At 55.2% G+C, this 21,586-nt stretch overlaps 1 protein-coding gene across 4 annotated transcripts in view; it reads left to right on the forward strand.

Moving 5' to 3' along the window:
• Window positions 1–21,586, forward strand: part of SLC33A2 (solute carrier family 33 member 2) — a 101,259-nt gene that overhangs the window by 60,747 nt on the left and 18,926 nt on the right. For all 4 annotated transcript variants that reach the window (XR_013217116.1, XM_077271599.1, XM_077271600.1 and 1 more), the window contains exons 2-3: window positions 12,491–12,638; window positions 16,460–16,566. Coding sequence is in view for 3 of the 4 variants with exons in the window: in XM_077271599.1 (XP_077127714.1) it covers window positions 12,491–12,638; window positions 16,460–16,566 (255 nt within the window). In the remaining variant the exon portion in view is untranslated. The remainder of the gene's footprint in view (window positions 1–12,490; window positions 12,639–16,459; window positions 16,567–21,586) is intronic.

Here is a 21,586-nt window from a genome sequence, read left to right on the forward strand (position 1 = left end):
TGGTGTATAGTATCTGGCCCCTCGCCTCCTCTCCCCAGTGTATAGCCTCCGCTGACCCCCGCACATTGGTGTATATCCTGTCCCCCCTATACCCTGGTATATAGCATACAGCCCCCCATTCCTGGTGTATAGTATCTGGCCCCTCGCCTCCTCTCCCCAGTATATAGCCTCCGCTGTCACCCCCGCACATTGGTGTATAACCTGTCCCCCCTATACCCTGGTATATAGCATACAGCCCCCCATTCCCTGGTGTATAGTATCTGGCCCCTCGCCTCCTCTCCCCAGTGTATAGCCTCCGCTGACCCCCGCACATTGGTGTATAACCTGTCCCCCCTATACCCTGGTATATAGCATACAGCCCCCCATTCCCTGGTGTATAGTATCTGGCCCCTCGCCTCCTCTCCCCAGTGTATAGCCCCCGCTGACCCCCGCACATTGGTGTATAACCTGTCCCCCTATACCCTGGTATATAGCATACAGCCCCCCATTCCTGGTGTATAGTATCTGGCCCCTCGCCTCCTCTCCCCAGTGTATAGCCTCCGCTGACCCCCGCACATTGGTGTATATCCTGTCCCCCCTATACCCTGGTATATAGCATACAGCCCCCCATTCCCTGGTGTATAGTATCTGGCCCCTCGCCTCCTCTCCCCAGTGTATAGCCCCCGCTGACCCCCGCACATTGGTGTATAACCTGTCCCCTCTATACCCTGGTATATAGCATACAGCCCCCCATTCCTGGTGTATAGTATCTGGCCCCTCGCCTCCTCTCCCCAGTGTATAGCCTCCGCTGACCCCTGCACATTGGTGTATATCCTGTCCCCCCTATACCCTGGTATATAGCATACAGCCCCCCATTCCTGGTGTATAGTATCTGGCCCCTCGCCTCCTCTCCCCAGTGTATAGCCCCCGCTGACCCCCGCACATTGGTGTATAACCTGTCCCCCCTATACCCTGGTATATAGCATACAGCCCCCCATTCCTGGTGTATAGTATCTGGCCCCTCGCCTCCTCTCCCCAGTGTATAGCCCCCGCTGACCCCCGCACATTGGTGTATAACCTGTCCCCCCTATACCCTGGTATATAGCATACAGCCCCCCATTCCTGGTGTATAGTATCTGGCCCCTCGCCTCCTCTCCCCAGTGTATAACCCCCGCTGACCCCCGCACATTGGTGTATAACCTGTCCCCACTATACCCTGGTATATAGCACATAGCCCCTCATTCCCTGGTGTATAGTATCTGGCCCCTCGCCTCCTCTCCCCAGTGTATAGCCTCCGCTGACCCCCGCACATTGGTGTATATCCTGTCCCCCCTATACCCTGGTATATAGCATACAGCCCCCCATTCCTGGTGTATAGTATCTGGCCCCTCGCCTCCTCTCCCCAGTGTATAGCCTCCGCTGACCCCCGCACATTGGTGTATATCCTGTCCCCACTATACCCTGGTATATAGCACATAGCCCCCCATTCCTGGTGTATAGTATCTGGCCCCTCGCCTCCTCTCCCCAGTGTATAGCCTCCGCTGACCCCCGCACATTGGTGTATATCCTGTCCCCACTATACTCTGGTATATAGCATACAGCCCCCCATTCCTGGTGTATAGTATCTGGCCCCTCGCCTCCTCTCCCCAGTGTATAGCCTCCGCTGACCCCCGCACATTGGTGTATATCCTGTCCCCCCTATACCCTGGTATATAGCACATAGCCCCCCATTCCTGGTGTATAGTATCTGGCCCCTCGCCTCCTCTCCCCAGTGTATAGCCCCCGCTGACCCCCGCACATTGGTGTATATCCTGTCCCCACTATACTCTGGTATATAGCATACAGCCCCCCATTCCCTGGTGTATAGTATCTGGCCCCTCGCCTCCTCTCCCCAGTGTATAGCCCCCGCTGACCCCCGCACATTGGTGTATATCCTGTCCCCCTATACCCTGGTATATAGCATACAGCCCCCCATTCCTGGTGTATAGTATCTGGCCCCTCGCCTCCTCTCCCCAGTGTATAGCCTCCGCTGTCACCCCCGCACATTGGTGTATAACCTGTCCCCCCTATACCCTGGTATATAGCATACAGCCCCCCATTCCTGGTGTATAGTGTCTGGCCCCTCGCCTCCTCTCCCCAGGGTATAGCCTCTGCTGACCCCCGCACATTGGTGTATATCCTGTCCCCCTATACCCTGGTATATAGCATACAGCCCCCCATTCCCTGGTGTATAGTATCTGGCCCCTCGCCTCCTCTCCCCAGTGTATAGCCTCCGCTGACCCCCGCACATTGGTGTATAACCTGTCCCCCCTATACCCTGGTATATAGCATACAGCCCCCCATTCCTGGTGTATAGTATCTGGCCCCTCGCCTCCTCTCCCCAGTGTATAGCCTCCGCTGACCCCCGCACATTGGTGTATATCCTGTCCCCGTATACCCTGGTATATAGCATACAGCCCCCCATTCCCTGGTGTATAGTATCTGGCCCCTCGCCTCCTCTCCCCAGTGTATAGCCTCCGCTGACCCCCGCACATTGGTGTATAACCTGTCCCCCCTATACCCTGGTATATAGCATACAGCCCCCCATTCCTGGTGTATAGTATCTGGCCCCTCGCCTCCTCTCCCCAGTGTATAGCCTCCACTGACCCCCGCACATTGGTGTATAACCTGTCCCCCCTATACCCTGGTATATAGCATACAGCCCCCCATTCCTGGTGTATAGTGTCTGGCCCCTCGCCTCCTCTCCCCAGTGTATAGCCTCCGCTGACCCCCGCACATTGGTGTATAACCTGTCCCCCCTATACCCTGGTATATAGCATGCAGCCCCCCATCCCTGGTGTATAGTATCTGGCCCCTCGCCTCCTCTCCCCAGTGTATAGCCTCCGCTGACCCCCGCACATTGGTGTATAACCTGTCCCCCCTATACCCTGGTATATAGCATACAGCCCCCCATTCCTGGTGTATAGTATCTGGCCCCTCGCCTCCTCTCCCCAGTGTATAGCCCCCGCTGACCCCCGCACATTGGTGTATAACCTGTCCCCCCTATACCCTGGTATATAGCATACAGCCCCCCATTCCTGGTGTATAGTATCTGGCCCCTCGCCTCCTCTCCCCAGTGTATAGCCCCCGCTGACCCCCGCACATTGGTGTATAACCTGTCCCCCCTATACCCTGGTATATAGCATACAGCCCCCCATTCCTGGTGTATAGTATCTGGCCCCTCGCCTCCTCTCCCCAGTGTATAGCCTCCGCTGACCCCCGCACATTGGTGTATAACCTGTCCCCCCTATACCCTGGTATATAGCATACAGCCCCCCATTCCTGGTGTATAGTATCTGGCCCCTCGCCTCCTCTCCCCAGTGTATAGCCTCCGCTGACCCCCGCACATTGGTGTATATCCTGTCCCCCCTATACCCTGGTATATAGCATACAGCCCCCCATTCCCTGGTGTATAGTATCTGGCCCCTCGCCTCCTCTCCCCAGTGTATAGCCTCCGCTGACCCCCGCACATTGGTGTATAACCTGTCCCCACTATACTCTGGTATATAGCATACAGCCCCCCATTCCCTGGTGTATAGTATCTGGCCCCTCGCCTCCTCTCCCCAGTGTATAGCCTCCACTGACCCCCGCACATTGGTGTATAACCTGTCCCCCCTATACCCTGGTATATAGCATACAGCCCCCCATTCCTGGTGTATAGTATCTGGCCCCTCGCCTCCTCTCCCCAGTGTATACCCTCCGCTGACCCCTGCACATTGGTGTATAACCTGTCCCCCCTATACCCTGGTATATAGCATACAGCCCCCCATTCCTGGTGTATAGTATCTGGCCCCTCGCCTCCTCTCCCCAGTGTATAGCCTCCGCTGACCCCCGCACATTGGTGTATAACCTGTCCCCCTATACCCTGGTATATAGCATACAGCCCCCCATTCCCTGGTGTATAGTATCTGGCCCCTCGCCTCCTCTCCCCAGTGTATAGCCTCCGCTGACCCCCGCACATTGGTGTATAACCTGTCCCCCCTATACCCTGGTATATAGCATACAGCCCCCCATTCCCTGGTGTATAGTATCTGGCCCCTCGCCTCCTCTCCCCAGTGTATAGCCCCCGCTGACCCCCGCACATTGGTGTATAACCTGTCCCCCCTATACCCTGGTATATAGCATACAGCCCCCCATTCCTGGTGTATAGTATCTGGCCCCTCGCCTCCTCTCCCCAGTGTATAGCCTCCGCTGTCACCCCCGCACATTGGTGCATAACCTGTCCCCCCTATACCCTGGTATATAGCACACAGCCCCTCATTCCTGGTGTATAGTATCTGGCCCCTCGCCTCCTCTCCCCAGTGTATAGCCTCCGCTGACCCCCGCACATTGGTGTATAACCTGTCCCCACTATACCCTGGTATATAGCATACAGCCCCCCATTCCTGGTGTATAGTATCTGGCCCCTCGCCTCCTCTCCCCAGTGTATAGCCCCCGCTGACCCCCGCACATTGGTGTATAACCTGTCCCCCCTATACCCTGGTATATAGCATACAGCCCCCCATTCCCTGGTGTATAGTATCTGGCCCCTCGCCTCCTCTCCCCAGTGTATAGCCTCCACTGACCCCCGCACATTGGTGTATATCCTGTCCCCCCCTATACCCTGGTATATAGCATACAGCCCCCCATTCCCTGGTGTATAGTATCTGGCCCCTCGCCTCCTCTCCCCAGTGTATAGCCTCCGCTGACCCCCGCACATTGGTGTATAACCTGTCCCCCCTATACCCTGGTATATAGCATACAGCCCCCCATTCCTGGTGTATAGTATCTGGCCCCTCGCCTCCTCTCCCCAGTGTATAGCCCCCGCTGACCCCCGCACATTGGTGTATATCCTGTCCCCCCTATACCCTGGTATATAGCATACAGCCCCCCATTCCCTGGTGTATAGTATCTGGCCCCTCGCCTCCTCTCCCCAGTGTATAGCCTCCGCTGACCCCCGCACATTGGTGTATATCCTGTCCCCCCCTATACCCTGGTATATAGCATACAGCCCCCCATTCCTAGTGTATAGTATCTGGCCCCTCGCCTCCTCTCCCCAGTGTATAGCCTCCGCTGACCTCCGCACATTGGTGTATAACCTGTCCCCCCTATACCCTGGTATATAGCATACAGCCCCCCATTCCTGGTGTATAGTATCTGGCCCCTCGCCCCCTCTCCCCAGTGTATAGCCTCCGCTGACCCCCGCACATTGGTGTATAACCTGTCCCCCCTATACCCTGGTATATAGCATACAGCCCCCCATTCCTGGTGTATAGTATCTGGCCCCTCGCCTCCTCTCCCCAGTGTATAGCCTCCGCTGACCCCCGCACATTGGTGTATAACCTGTCCCCCCTATACCCTGGTATATAGCATACAGCCCCCCATTCCTGGTGTATAGTATCTGGCCCCTCGCCTCCTCTCCCCAGTGTATAGCCCCCGCTGACCCCCGCACATTGGTGTATATCCTGTCCCCCCTATACTCTGGTATATAGCACATAGCCCCCCATTCCTGGTGTATAGTATCTGGCCCCTCGCCTCCTCTCCCCAGTGTATAGCCTCCGCTGACCCCCGCACATTGGTGTATAACCTGTCCCCCCTATACCCTGGTATATAGCATACAGCCCCCCATTCCTGGTGTATAGTATCTGGCCCCTCGCCTCCTCCCCCCAGTGTATAGCCTCCGCTGACCCCCGCACATTGGTGTATATCCTGTCCCCACTATACCCTGGTATATAGCATGCAGCCCCCCATTCCTGGTGTATAGTATCTGGCCCCTCGCCTCCTCTCCCCAGTGTATAGCCTCCGCTGACCCCCGCACATTGGTGTATATCCTGTCCCCACTATACCCTGGTATATAGCATACAGCCCCTCATTCCCTGGTGTATAGTATCTGGCCCCTCGCCTCCTCTCCCCAGTGTATAGCCCCCGCTGTCACCCCGCACATTGGTGTATAACCTGTCCCCCCTATACCCTGGTATATAGCATACAGCCCCCCATTCCTGGTGTATAGTATCTGGCCCCTCGCCTCCTCCCCCCAGTGTATAGCCTCCGCTGACCCCCGCACATTGGTGTATATCCTGTCCCCACTATACCCTGGTATATAGCATACAGCCCCCCATTCCCTGGTGTATAGTATCTGGCCCCTCGCCTCCTCTCCCCAGTGTATAGCCTCCGCTGACCCCCGCACATTGGTGTATAACCTGTCCCCCCTATACCCTGGTATATAGCATACAGCCCCCCATTCCTGGTGTATAGTATCTGGCCCCTCGCCTCCTCTCCCCAGTGTATAGCCTCCGCTGTCACCCCCGCACATTGGTGTATAACCTGTCCCCCCTATACCCTGGTATATAGCATACAGCCCCCCATTCCCTGGTGTATAGTATCTGGCCCCTCGCCTCCTCTCCCCAGTGTATAGCCTCCGCTGACCCCCGCACATTGGTGTATAACCTGTCCCCCCCTATACCCTGGTATATAGCATACAGCCCCCCATTCCTGGTGTATAGTATCTGGCCCCTCGCCTCCTCTCCCCAGTGTATAGCCCCCGCTGACCCCCGCACATTGGTGTATATCCTGTCCCCCCTATACTCTGGTATATAGCACATAGCCCCCCATTCCTGGTGTATAGTATCTGGCCCCTCGCCTCCTCTCCCCAGTGTATAGCCTCCGCTGACCCCCGCACATTGGTGTATAACCTGTCCCCCCTATACCCTGGTATATAGCATACAGCCCCCCATTCCTGGTGTATAGTATCTGGCCCCTCGCCTCCTCCCCCCAGTGTATAGCCTCCGCTGACCCCCGCACATTGGTGTATATCCTGTCCCCACTATACCCTGGTATATAGCATGCAGCCCCCCATTCCTGGTGTATAGTATCTGGCCCCTCGCCTCCTCCCCCCAGTGTATAGCCTCCGCTGACCCCCGCACATTGGTGTATATCCTGTCCCCACTATACCCTGGTATATAGCATACAGCCCCTCATTCCCTGGTGTATAGTATCTGGCCCCTCGCCTCCTCTCCCCAGTGTATAGCCCCCGCTGTCACCCCGCACATTGGTGTATAACCTGTCCCCCCTATACCCTGGTATATAGCATACAGCCCCCCATTCCTGGTGTATAGTATCTGGCCCCTCGCCTCCTCCCCCCAGTGTATAGCCTCCGCTGACCCCCGCACATTGGTGTATATCCTGTCCCCACTATACCCTGGTATATAGCATGCAGCCCCCCATTCCTGGTGTATAGTATCTGGCCCCTCGCCTCCTCCCCCCAGTGTATAGCCTCCGCTGACCCCCGCACATTGGTGTATATCCTGTCCCCACTATACCCTGGTATATAGCATACAGCCCCCCATTCCTGGTGTATAGTATCTGGCCCCTCGCCTCCTCTCCCCAGTGTATAGCCCCCGCTGACCCCCGCACATTGGTGTATATCCTGTCCCCCTATACCCTGGTATATAGCATACAGCCCCTCATTCCCTGGTGTATAGTATCAGGCCCCTCGCCTCCTCTCCCCAGTGTATAGCCTCCGCTGACCCCCGCACATTGGTGTATATCCTGTCCCCCCTATACCCTGGTATATAGCATGCAGCCCCTCATTCCCTGGTGTATAGTATCTGGCCCCTCGCCTCCTCTCCCCAGTGTATAGCCTCCGCTGTCACCCCCGCACATTGGTGTATAACCTGTCCCCTTATACCCTGGTATATAGCATACAGCCCCCCATTCCTGGTGTATAGTATCAGGCCCCTCGCCTCCTCTCCCCAGTGTATAGCCTCCGCTGACCCCCGCACATTGGTGTATATCCTGTCCCCCCTATACCCTGGTATATAGCATACAGCCCCCCATTCCTGGTGTATAGTATCTGGCCCCTCGCCCCCTCTCCCCAGTGTATAGCCTCCGCTGACCCCCGCACATTGGTGTATATCCTGTCCCCGTATACCCTGGTATATAGCACATAGCCCCCCATTCCTGGTGTATAGTATCTGGCCCCTCGCCTCCTCTCCCCAGTGTATAGCCTCCGCTGACCCCCGCACATTGGTGTATATCCTGTCCCCACTATACCCTGGTATATAGCATACAGCCCCCCATTCCTGGTGTATAGTATCTGGCCCCTCGCCTCCTCTCCCCAGTGTATAGCCTCCGCTGACCCCCGCACATTGGTGTATATCCTGTCCCCCCTATACCCTGGTATATAGCATACAGCCCCCCATTCCTGGTGTATAGTATCTGGCCCCTCGCCTCCTCTCCCCAGTGTATAGCCCCCGCTGACCCCCGCACATTGGTGTATAACCTGTCCCCACTATACCCTGGTATATAGCATACAGCCCCCCATTCCTGGTGTATAGTATCTGGCCCCTCGCCCCCTCTCCCCAGTGTATAGCCCCCGCTGACCCCCGCACATTGGTGTATAACCTGTCCCCCCTATACCCTGGTATATAGCATACAGCCCCCCATTCCCTGGTGTATAGTATCTGGCCCCTCGCCTCCTCTCCCCAGTGTATAGCCCCCGCTGACCCCCGCACATTGGTGTATAACCTGTCCCCCCTATACCCTGGTATATAGCATACAGCCCCCCATTCCTGGTGTATAGTATCTGGCCCCTCGCCCCCTCTCCCCAGTGTATAGCCTCCACTGACCCCCGCACATTGGTGTATATCCTGTCCCCACTATACCCTGGTATATAGCATACAGCCCCCCATTCCCTGGTGTATAGTATCTGGCCCCTCGCCTCCTCTCCCCAGTGTATAGCCCCCGCTGACCCCCGCACATTGGTGTATATCCTGTCCCCCCTATACCCTGGTATATAGCATACAGCCCCCCATTCCTGGTGTATAGTATCTGGCCCCTCGCCTCCTCTCCCCAGTGTATAGCCTCCACTGACCCCCGCACATTGGTGTATATCCTGTCCCCCTATACTCTGGTATATAGCATACAGCCCCCCATTCCTGGTGTATAGTATCTGGCCCCTCGCCTCCTCTCCCCAGTGTATAGCCTCCGCTGACCCCCGCACATTGGTGTATAACCTGTCCCCCCTATACCCTGGTATATAGCACATAGCCCCCCATTCCTGGTGTATAGTATCTGGCCCCTCGCCTCCTCTCCCCAGTGTATAGCCTCCGCTGACCCCCGCACATTGGTGTATAACCTGTCCCCCCTATACCCTGGTATATAGCATACAGCCCCCCATTCCTGGTGTATAGTATCTGGCCCCTCGCCTCCTCTCCCCAGTGTATAGCCTCCGCTGACCCCCGCACATTGGTGTATAACCTGTCCCCCCTATACTCTGGTATATAGCATGCAGCCCCCCATTCCCTGGTGTATAGTATCTGGCCCCTCGCCTCCTCTCCCCAGTGTATAGCCTCCGCTGTCACCCCCGCACATTGGTGTATAACCTGTCCCCCCTATACTCTGGTATATAGCACATAGCCCCCCATTCCCTGGTGTATAGTATCTGGCCCCTCGCCTCCTCTCCCCAGTGTATAGCCCCCGCTGACCCCCGCACATTGGTGTATAACCTGTCCCCCCTATACCCTGGTATATAGCACATAGCCCCCCATTCCTGGTGTATAGTATCTGGCCCCTCGCCTCCTCTCCCCAGTGTATAGCCTCCGCTGACCCCCGCACATTGGTGTATAACCTGTCCCCCCTATACCCTGGTATATAGCATACAGCCCCCCATTCCTGGTGTATAGTATCTGGCCCCTCGCCTCCTCTCCCCAGTGTATAGCCTCCGCTGTCACCCCCGCACATTGGTGTATATCCTGTCCCCCCTATACCCTGGTATATAGCATACAGCCCCCCATTCCTGGTGTATAGTATCTGGCCCCTCGCCTCCTCTCCCCAGTGTATAGCCTCCGCTGACCCCCGCACATTGGTGTATAACCTGTCCCCTTATACCCTGGTATATAGCATACAGCCCCCCATTCCTGGTGTATAGTATCTGGCCCCTCGCCTCCTCTCCCCAGTGTATAGCCTCCGCTGACCCCCGCACATTGGTGTATAACCTGTCCCCCCTATACTCTGGTATATAGTATACAGCCCCCCATTCCCTGGTGTATAGTATCTGGCCCCTCGCCTCCTCTCCCCAGTGTATAGCCTCCGCTGACCCCCGCACATTGGTGTATATCCTGTCCCCACTATACCCTGGTATATAGCATACAGCCCCCCATTCCCTGGTGTATAGTATCTGGCCCCTCGCCTCCTCTCCCCAGTGTATAGCCCCCGCTGACCCCCGCACATTGGTGTATATCCTGTCCCCCCTATACTCTGGTATATAGCATACAGCCCCCCATTCCTGGTGTATAGTATCTGGCCCCTCGCCTCCTCTCCCCAGTGTATAGCCTCCGCTGACCCCCGCACATTGGTGTATATCCTGTCCCCACTATACCCTGGTATATAGCATACAGCCCCCCATTCCTGGTGTATAGTGTCTGGCCCCTCGCCTCCTCTCCCCAGTGTATAGCCTCCGCTGACCCCCGCACATTGGTGTATATCCTGTCCCCCCTATACCCTGGTATATAGCATACAGCCCCCCATTCCTGGTGTATAGTATCTGGCCCCTCGCCTCCTCTCCCCAGTGTATAGCCTCCGCTGACCCCCGCACATTGGTGTATAACCTGTCCCCACTATACCCTGGTATATAGCATACAGCCCCCCATTCCTGGTGTATAGTATCTGGCCCCTCGCCTCCTCTCCCCAGTGTATAGCCTCCGCTGACCCCCGCACATTGGTGTATAACCTGTCCCCACTATACCCTGGTATATAGCATACAGCCCCCCATTCCTGGTGTATAGTATCTGGCCCCTCGCCTCCTCTCCCCAGTGTATAGCCTCCGCTGACCCCCGCACATTGGTGTATAACCTGTCCCCCCTATACCCTGGTATATAGCATACAGCCCCCCATTCCTGGTGTATAGTATCTGGCCCCTCGCCTCCTCTCCCCAGTGTATAGCCTCCGCTGACCCCCGCACATTGGTGTATAACCTGTCCCCCCTATACTCTGGTATATAGCACATAGCCCCTCATTCCCTGGTGTATAGTATCTGGCCCCTCGCCTCCTCTCCCCAGTGTATAGCCTCCGCTGACCCCCGCACATTGGTGTATAACCTGTCCCCCCCTATACCCTGGTATATAGCACATAGCCCCTCATTCCCTGGTGTATATTATCTGGCCCCTCGCCTCCTCTCCCCAGTGTATAGCCTCCGCTGACCCCCGCACATTGGTGTATAACCTGTCCCCCCTATACCCTGGTATATAGCATACAGCCCCCCATTCCTGGTGTATAGTATCTGGCCCCTCGCCCCCTCTCCCCAGTGTATAGCCTCCACTGACCCCCGCACATTGGTGTATAACCTGTCCCCCCTATACCCTGGTATATAGCATACAGCCCCCCATTCCTGGTGTATAGTATCTGGCCCCTCGCCTCCTCTCCCCAGTGTATAGCCTCCGCTGACCCCCGCACATTGGTGTATAACCTGTCCCCACTATACTCTGGTATATAGCATACAGCCCCCCATTCCTGGTGTATAGTATCTGGCCCCTCGCCCCCTCTCCCCAGTGTATAGCCTCCACTGACCCCCGCACATTGGTGTATAACCTGTCCCCCCTATACCCTGGTATATAGCACATAGCCCCCCATTCCTGGTGTATAGTATCTGGCCCCTCGCCTCCTCTCCCCAGTGTATAGCCTCCGCTGACCCCCGCACATTGGTGTATATCCTGTCCCCCCTATACCCTGGTATATAGCATACAGCCCCCCATTCCCTGGTGTATAGTATCTGGCCCCTCGCCTCCTCTCCCCAGTGTATAGCCTCCGCTGACCCCCGCACATTGGTGTATATCCTGTCCCCCCTATACCCTGGTATATAGCATACAGCCCCCCATTCCTGGTGTATAGTATCTGGCCCCTCGCCTCCTCTCTCCAGTGTATAGCCTCCGCTGACCCCTGCACATTGGTGTATATCCTGTCCCCCCCTATACCCTGGTATATAGCATACAGCCCCCCATTCCTGGTGTATAGTATCTGGCCCCTCGCCTCCTCTCCCCAGTGTATAGCCTCCGCTGACCCCCGCACATTGGTGTATATCCTGTCCCCCCTATACCCTGGTATATAGCATACAGCCCCCCATTCCTGGTGTATAGTATCTGGCCCCTCGCCTCCTCTCCCCAGTGTATAGCCTCCGCTGTCACCCCCGCACATTGGTGTATATCCTGTCCCCCCTATACCCTGGTATATAGCATACAGCCCCCCATTCCTGGTGTATAGTATCTGGCCCCTCGCCTCCTCTCCCCAGTGTATAGCCTCCGCTGACCCCCGCACATTGGTGTATAACCTGTCCCCACTATACTCTGGTATATAGCATACAGCCCCTCATTCCCTGGTGTATAGTATCTGGCCCCTCGCCTCCTCTCCACGGTGTATAGCTTCTGCTCGGACATCAGAGGTGACATGATGGGAGTTGTCCTTGTGTGACCCTCAGACATGCAGGTTGCTCTTCTTGCAGGTGAGCAGGGCTCCCTCTCCATGGTCCCCCTGTTACTCTTGGATCAGGGCGTCTCTCCAGCTGAGTTGGGATTTTGGAGCGGGATTCTGTCCTTGGGGTTTTCCATTGCTGGATCTGCTGGTGGTGGTGCTATCCTGAGGAAGGGCAGGTAAGTGGCTGAGACCTTAGGGTTAGATGGCATATGACCCTCTAGGATAAGTGCTTTTATTCAGTAACCCGGTGTAGTGCTGATCTAGCGGTATCTAGACACTGTCCTCTGTCATGTGCTGATCCCTCTCTGCTGCACGACATTGATAAGACTTGGGACTCCAGCTCCGGAGGGGGTAGAGGGAAGACTTGGGACTCCAGCTCCGGAGGGGGTAGAGGGAAGACTTGGGACTCCAGCTCCGGAGGGGGTAGAGGTAGGACTTGGGACTCCAGCTCCGGAGGGAGTACAGGTAAGACTTGGGACTCCAGCTCCAGAGGGGGTAGAGGTAAGACTTGGGACTCCAGCTCCGGAGGGGGTAGAGGCAAGACTTGGGACTCCAGCTCCGGAGGGGGTAGAGGTAAGACTTGGGACTCCAGCTCTGGAGGGGGTAGAGGGAAGACTTGGGACTCCAGCTCCGGAGGGGGTAGAGGTAAGACTTGGGACTCCAGCTCCAGAGGGGGTAGAGGTAGGACTTGGGACTCCAGCTCCGGAGGGAGTAGAGGTAAGACTTGGGACTCCAGCTCCGAAGGGGGTAGAGGTAGGACTTGGGACTCCAGCTCCGGAGGGGGTAGAGGGAAGACTTGGGACTCCAGCTCCGGAGGGGGTAGAGGGAAGACTTGGGACTCCAGCTCCGGAGGGGGTAGAGCTAAGACTTGGGACTCCAGCTCCAGAGGGGGTAGAGGTAAGACTTGGGACTCCAGCCCCGGAGGGGGTAGAGGTAAGACTTGGGACTCCAGCTCCGGAGGGGGTAGAGGGAAGACTTGGGACTCCAGCTCCGGAGGGAGTAGAGGTAAGACTTGGGACTCCAGCTCCGGAGGGGGTAGAGGTAAGACTTGGGACTCCAGCTCTGGAGGGGGTAGAGGTAAGACTTGGGACTCCAGACCCGGAGGGGGTAGAGGTAAGACTTGGGACTCCAGCTCCGGAGGGGGTAGAGGGAAGACTTGGGACTCCAGCTCCGGAGGGGGTAGAGGTAAGACTTGGGACTCCAGCTCTGGAGGGGGTAGATGTAAGACTTTGCACTCCAGCTCCGGAGGGGGTAGAGGTAAGACTTAGGACTCCAGCCCCGGAGGGGGTAGAGGTAAGACTTGGGACTCCAGCTCCGGAGGGGGTAGAGGGAAGACTTGGGACTCCAGCTCCGGAGGGAGTAGAGGTAAGACTTGGGACTCCAGCTCCGGAGGGGGTAGAGGTAAGACTTGGGACTCCAGCTCCGGAGGGGGTAGAGGTAAGACTTGGGACTCCAGCTCCGGAGGGGGTAGAGGTAAGACTTGGGACTCCAGCTCCGGAGGGGGTAGAGGTAAGACTTGGGACTCCAGCTCCGGAGGGGGTAGAGGTAAGACTTGGGACTCCAGCTCCGGAGGGGGTAGAGGTAAGACTTGGGACTCCAGCTCCGGAGGGAGTAGAGGTAAGACTTGGGACTCCAGCTCCGGAGGGGGTAGAGGTAAGACTTGGGACTCCAGCTCCGGAGGGGGTAGAGGTAAGACTTGGGACTCCAGCTCTGGAGGGGGTAGAGGGAAGACTTGGGACTCCAGCTCCGGAGGGGGTAGAGGTAAGACTTGTGACTCCAGCTCCGGAGGGGGTAGAGGTAAGACTTGGGACTCCAGCTCTGGAGGGGGTAGAGGTAAGACTTGGGACTCCAGCTCTGGAGGGGGTAGATGTAAGACTTTGCACTCCAGCTCCGGAGGGGGTAGAGGTAAGACTTGGGACTCCAGCCCCAGAGGGGGTAGAGGTAAGACTTGGGACTCCAGCTCCGGAGGGGGTAGAGGGAAGACTTGGGACTCCAGCTCCGGAGGGAGTAGAGGTAAGACTTGGGACTCCAGCTCCGGAGGGGGTAGAGGTAAGACTTGGGACTCCAGCTCCGGAGGGGGTAGAGGTAAGACTTGGGACTCCAGCTCCGGAGGGGGTAGAGGGAAGACTTGGGACTCCAGCTCCGGAGGGGGTAGAGGGAAGACTTGGGACTCCAGCTCCGGAGGGGGTAGAGGGAAGACTTGGGACTCCAGCTCTGGAGGGGGTAGAGGGAAGACTTGGGACTCCAGCTCCGGAGGGGGTAGAGGGAAGACTTGGGACTCCAGCTCCGGAGGGGGTAGAGGTAAGACTTGGGACTCCAGCTCCGGAGGGGGTAGAGGTAAGACTTGGGACTCCAGCTCTGGAGGGGGTAGAGGGAAGACTTGGGACTCCAGCTCCGGAGGGGGTAGAGGTAAGACTTGGGACTCCAGCTCTGGAGGGGGTAGAGGGAAGACTTGGGACTCCAGCTCCGGAGGGGGTAGAGGGAAGACTTGGGACTCCAGCTCCGGAGGGGGTAGAGGTAGGACTTGGGACTCCAGCTCCGGAGGGAGTAGAGGTAAGACTTGGGACTCCAGCTCCGGAGGGGGTAGAGCTAAGACTTGGGACTCCAGCTCCGGAGGGGGTAGAGGTAAGACTTGGGACTCCAGCCCCGGAGGGGGTAGAGGTAAGACTTGGGACTCCAGCTCTGGAGGGGGTAGAGGGAAGACTTGGGACTCCAGCTCTGGAGGGGGTAGAGGGAAGACTTGGGACTCCAGCTCCGGAGGGGGTAGAGGGAAGACTTGGGACTCCAGCTCCGGAGGGGGTAGAGGTAGGACTTGGGACTCCAGCTCCGGAGGGAGTAGAGGTAAGACTTGGGACTCCAGCTCCGAAGGGGGTAGAGGTAAGACTTGGGACTCCAGCTCCGGAGGGGGTAGAGGGAAGACTTGGGACTCCAGCTCCGGAGGGGGTAGAGGGAAGACTTGGGACTCCAGCTCCGGAGGGGGTAGAGCTAAGACTTGGGACTCCAGCTCCGGAGAGGGGTAGAGGTAAGACTTGGGACTCCAGCCCCGGAGGGGGTAGAGGTAAGACTTGGGACTCCAGCTCCGGAGGGGGTAGAGGGAAGACTTGGGACTCCAGCTCCGGAGGGAGTAGAGGTAAGACTTGGGACTCCAGCTCCGGAGGGGGTAGAGGTAAGACTTGGGTCTAGCTCCGGAGGGGGTAGAGGTAAGACTTGGGACTCCAGCTCTGGAGGGGGTAGAGGTAAGACTTGGGACTCCAGCTCTGGAGGGGGTAGAGGTAAGACTTGGGACTCCAGCTCCGGAGGGGGTAGAGGTAAGACTTGGGTCTAGCTCCGGAGGGGGTAGAGGTAAGACTTGGGACTCCAGCTCTGGAGGGGGTAGAGGTAAGACTTGGGACTCCAGCTCTGGAGGGGGTAGATGTAAGACTTTGCACTCCAGCTCCGGAGGGGTAAGCCGCATGATATAAGCCAAGATCAGAAAAGCAAAAGATTGTTACGCATACATTTATGGCGTCCTGCCGATCCGTAACTACAACGGCAGTGTGACCCACCAGATCCCTCAGCCGAGTGAAACAACACGGTGAATTATCACACATACGCCGGGGTCTGCGTTGGTGGAGCAACCTTTGCCGTGTGGAGATGACATCTCTGGGTGGAGCAGGCTGCAATGTTTTCATCTCTATACCACCAAAAGATGAGTACAAAGTATTCACAGACCACTATGACACTGACAATATAAAATCAATAAAGTTTATTGAAAATACGTCTAAAACATCTTTTAGACGTATTTTCAATAAACTTTATTGATTTTATATTGTCGGTGTCATAGTGGTCTGTGAGTACTTTGTACTCATCTTTTGGTGGTATGGTATATTTGTCCACTATCTTGATTCTTTCAATATTACTGATGGAGAAGTAGGCATAGCAATGCTTCTGGCTGAGAATATTTTTCTATGTTTTTGAATCTGTATTTTGGAATGTTTTCATCTCTTCTCATTCTCAGGTCGGTGCCTGCGCTGCTTAGGATGCTGTTCATACTCCGGCTCTCCTGTCTTGTTCTTCAGACTTTACTCCTCGCTTCCTTGGGTGAGGACTCCAGTGTTGTAAAAGGTGAGTCACAAGATCATCCATGTAAATAAGTCCTGAAGTCCCCATCATGCGATGAGAGAAGCCATGACTGTGATCACACATGCAGATCACGCGCACATGATCTGACCGTGATCACACGTCGTGCTCCAGCATCGCCCCTGACTTGTACAAGGCTCCACCACATCAGGTGGTGACAAGAGGCGGCCAGGATGCCAGCATTCAGGTGCCAGAGATGCTCGGACTGTCCTGATCCGGCCACCACCGAATAATAATGCTCCACTCTATGCAATAGTGATTGCAGATATGCAAGTACAACAATATAATCGGGCTCTGAGTACAGTTATGTGAGTACATCAGTGTAATCAGGCCTTAAGAGTGACTACACACAGTGCACAGCATAGATGAGTACACCGCCTCGATTATCACTACATTATATATTGTAAGAAAGCAGCTGGACAGGTCCTGGATGGAGGGCATGTGTCACCGAGGTGCCTAGGCATGATGATGTGAAACCTGAAGAGGCAGGCACAGCACGTATAGTTCTGAGAGGTGTTTTTAATGGGCCTAGATTTTGGAACGACTGGAAGAGTTGGTTGGGACTGGTTGTGCCCATCCTCAGATCCAGGAGGTGCACCTGGTGTAAAAGGACAGCAGAACTGCAACATACAGGTCTGTGTGGAGAAGTGGAAAGACCTGTTGTGCTGGTCACTCCTCATCAGACTAAGCCCTGTGATATCTTAAGGTACCGTCACATTAAGCGACGCTGCAGCGATATCGACAACGATGCCGATCGCTGCAGCGTCGCTGTGTGGTCGCTGGAGAGCTGTCACACAGACAGCTCTCCAGCGACCAACGATGCCGAAGGCCCCGGGTAACCAGGGTAAACATCGGGTTACTAAGCGCAGGGCCGCGCTTAGTAATCCGATATTTACCCTGGTTACCATTGTAAAAGTAAAAAAAACCAAACACTACATACTTACATTGCCGTGTCAGTCGCGTCCCCCGGCGTCCTCTTCCCTGCACTGTGTAAGCGCCGGCAGCAGAGCACAGCGGTGACGTCACCGCTGTGCTTTGCTTTCCGGCCGGCACTGACACATTCAGTGCAGGAAGCTCTGAGCAGCAGCGCGGACGCCGGGGGACGTGACAGACATCAGAGGGTGAGTATGTACTGTGTTTTTTTTACTTTTACAATGGTAACCAGGGTAAATATCGGGTTACTAAGCGCGGCCCTGTGCTTAGTAACCCGATATTTACCCTGGTTACCATTGTAAAACATTGCTGGCATCGTTGCTTTTGCTGTCAAACACGACGATCTGACGACCAAATAAAGTTCTGGACTTTCAGCAACGACCAGCGATATCACAGCAGGATCCTGATCGCTGCTGCGTGTCAAACACAACGAGATCGCTAGCCAGGATGCTGCAACGTCACGGATCGCTATCGTTATCGCTGCAAAGTCGCTTAGTGTGAAGGTACCTTAAACGGTGGAGCTAAATTTCTGCATGGACTGTTTCTGTTTTGTGCTGGAAGAGGCTGTACATTTGCTTTTGGTGAAGACTTATAAACTTTTACGAATCTGCTGGTTTGGACAAAGATACCGCAAGCTTTTGTGAACAGTGCTTATGTAAAAAATGACTGAATTCCTACAACTGGTGGAGAATACGGGCAATGAATACCAAGGAGCACAGGTAATTGCTGGAAAGACTGTATGTTCTGGGTGAAGGCAGCCTCGGCTGGTAAAGCATGGTCTGAACCCATGGAGGAGCTAATCAAGCAGCTGTCCAGGCCAACATGCAACAGCAAGCGCAGCAGAAGATTAATAAACTGTAAGGCTACTTTCACACTAGCTTCGTACTCGGCCCGTCGCAGAGCGTCGGGCCGAGGTTACCGACGCTAGCGTTGTATACGCCGCACAACGGGGGCCGCGGATGCATTTTTCCAGCGCATCCGTTGCCCCATTGTGAGGTGCGGGGAGGTGGGGGCGGAGTTCCGGCCGCGCATGCGTGGTCGGAAAAAGCGGACCATCGGCAGCAAAAAACGTTACATGTAACGTTTTTTGCAGCCGACGGTCCGCCACAACACGGTGCAACCGTCGCACGACAGTTGCGACGTGTGTCAATGCGTCGCTAATGTTAGTCAATGGGGAAAAAAACGCATCCTGCAAGCACTTTTGCAGGATGCGTTTTTTTGCCAAAGCGACGCATTGCAACGTATTGAAAACGCTAGTGTGAAAGTAGCCTTAGTGCAACAAGTACAGCAGCAGCAGATGACTCTCTTGGCAAAGATGCTCCTGGTCAGGGAAACCACATCCCTTCCAAATCGAAGTGAAGAGACACGGGTGAGAAAGATGGTAAGAGACGTGTTGCAAAGATTACTACATGTGATGGTGTCATAACAGTGATTCGGGGGTGCTGGACTGGGAGAAATTACCTACGGAACAGTAGGCTGAGGTGCTGGCACCATATTTGACTCGAGACTACAAAAAGCCTTTTATGACTTAAAGGGGTTGTCCGGTCCAAACCGATAAGTCTGCAGTTACTCTGTGTGACTGCAAACTTATGAATACCCCCAGCGCACACACTGTGTGCTGCGGGGATTCACCGGTTTCTGAATCAGGACTGGAGGGTATCTATGAGTACATACATGCTCCCTTCCAGTAAACACTTGTATTGAGAGAGGCCGTGGCCCTTTTGGCCATGCCCACTAGGCAATGTTGAAGATGGTGGTAGAGAAGTACAGCCGGGTCTGAGATTGTGTACTTCCCTATCTGTTGTTCTCCATCAGCCTATTTCTACAAGCTTCTCCTGATTTAAACTGCTGTATGGCAGACAGCCCCCGTGGACTCCTGGACGTGGCAAAAAAGTTTTTGGAAGCATAGCCCACACCCTACAGAAGCATGATGGAGCATGTGACCCAGATGGAATGCAGGAGGTAAGCTACTTTCTGGCCAACTGTCAGTCCCCTTGCAGAAGTGGAGAAGATTGGTGAAGTCAACTACAAAGAACACCAACCACGGCAAAGGAAACCTTACCATGTTAAAGGGAACCTGTCACCTGAATTTGGCGGGCCCTTTTTTCGGTCCGATGGGCGGTGTTTTCGGGTCTTTTATTCACTCCTTCCTTTCCCGCTGGACGCACGCTGGCCTCAATATTGTCTTGAAGTTGATTTGCTTTCCTCCGTAGAACACGCGTGCGCAAGGCAATCTTGTCTTGCGCATGCGCAGTATGGTTTGCCCAACTGAGGGCAAAGCTGAAAAGCATTAGTTCGCATGCGCCGGCGCACTATGTCCCGGAAGTACTTCGCTGTGTTCCGGGACATAGTGCACCTTATAACCTAATCAAGCTTTGTCAGCTCGTTTGCTGGCCAAGTCAGAAGTCAACATGGAAGATATCGAGGTGGCTGAGACTTTGTCATGCCCCCAAAAGAAACTGTGCTGGGAGTAGTTGCACTGAAATAGAAACCTCTTTTCTGAATTATCAGATTTAAGGTCATAGAGCATGAGGTTCTCACGGAGCCTCATGTGTCACGGTTCCACCCCTCGGTGTCTGGGATGCAGTTACTGATAGTTTGGCCGTCCAATCTGGTACAGGGGCGTGCTGGAGCTGTCAGTACTTTGATTGACAGCATGACCGTCCAGTCTGGTTCAGGGGCGTGCTGAGTTGTCGGTGTGTTTATTGACAGCCCGACTAGCCAATCTGTGACTGGGAGGTGTCGGCTGTCTCAGGTGTTCACTATCCCGGGTAATTCCATGCCTACCTTACTGAGAAGCTTCTCCCAGACCACTGCCAGACCTACATTCATCTTGTGAGGTTTGTGCATTGTGCTCCCTGTACCTTGACTTCTGCTTGATCTGTTGCCTGACTGTGTTCTGACCATCTGCTTGTTTAACCCTTTCAGTTCTGATCCGTTACCCTCCTGGTTTCTGACCTTGGAACGTTACCTGACTACACTTTTGTCTCTTCCTTCTGTTTATGACGTACCCTCCTGGCTTCTGACTTTGGACCCCCTGACCACTCGGACTCACAGCGTAGCCGTGAGAAGTGACTAGCGTCACATCAGGTTTAAGTCAACCTGAAGCCCTATCGGATCCCAGATGCCCGGTGAGAGGTGATCTCGAAAAAAGTGAAGTGGATACTGAATCTGGGATTTATGGAAGAGTCCAGAAGTCCCATAGTGTTCGTGCCAAAGCCAGCTGGGGCATTGTGCTTCTGTACCAACTACAGGGCCTAGGGTACTGCATAGGATGTTGTATGGGGTATCTATAGGGGTACTGCTGTGACTGTATAGCATAATGTATAGGATACTGTATTGGGGTATTCTAATGTAAGTAGGTGCAGGAATGCAGTAGTGCAGGGATTGAAGAACAACGCTGTATAAGGCCAGGTTCACATTGCGTTAACAGCAGCCCGTTCAACATATAACGGTAACGGGCTGCTGTTAACACAAGTGCCGACATGCTAGCGCAGATAGAGCTAGCAGATGCTCTATCTGCGCTAGCGGTGACGGACCCGGAAACGCTGCAGCCCGCGTCCCAGAGTCCGTCACTCAATGATGGCACATCGCTAGCGCACGCCCGATGTGTCCGACATTGGACTCAATGGCGGCGTTAACGGACTGTGTTACACTGCATTATGCCGCGGTGTAACGTAGTCCGTCTAACGGACGCCAGTAACGTAATGTAAACCCAGCCTAACAATATTATCTAATTGGATAACAATGACCTCCTCGCAGGGAGTTTGTTTACTGATCACTATCAACAAGGGGAGTAAAGGGTTAATGCAACAGTCTGATAGGCACTTATTGTAGTCTTCTCTGGTCCTCATCCACATATAGTCCGATGGGAGTTGCGGTACCGGCAACGGCCGGCGTGGTGTCCTCAAGCGAAGTCTAGCAAATCGCGGTCCAGCTGCTGGCCGCAACGGGTGGTCATCGGTTTTGCCCGCTGAGCCCCTAGTCCGTAAATCTGTGCAAAAGAAGTGGGGAGCTCTGCAGGCGTCTCTGTCCACCACGTGTGCTGCTGCACGTCTGTCAGTGATGATGA

Source organism: Ranitomeya variabilis, chromosome 6 (assembly GCF_051348905.1).
Source record: "Ranitomeya variabilis isolate aRanVar5 chromosome 6, aRanVar5.hap1, whole genome shotgun sequence".
In the NCBI taxonomy this organism is placed as follows: domain Eukaryota; kingdom Metazoa; phylum Chordata; class Amphibia; order Anura; family Dendrobatidae; genus Ranitomeya; species Ranitomeya variabilis.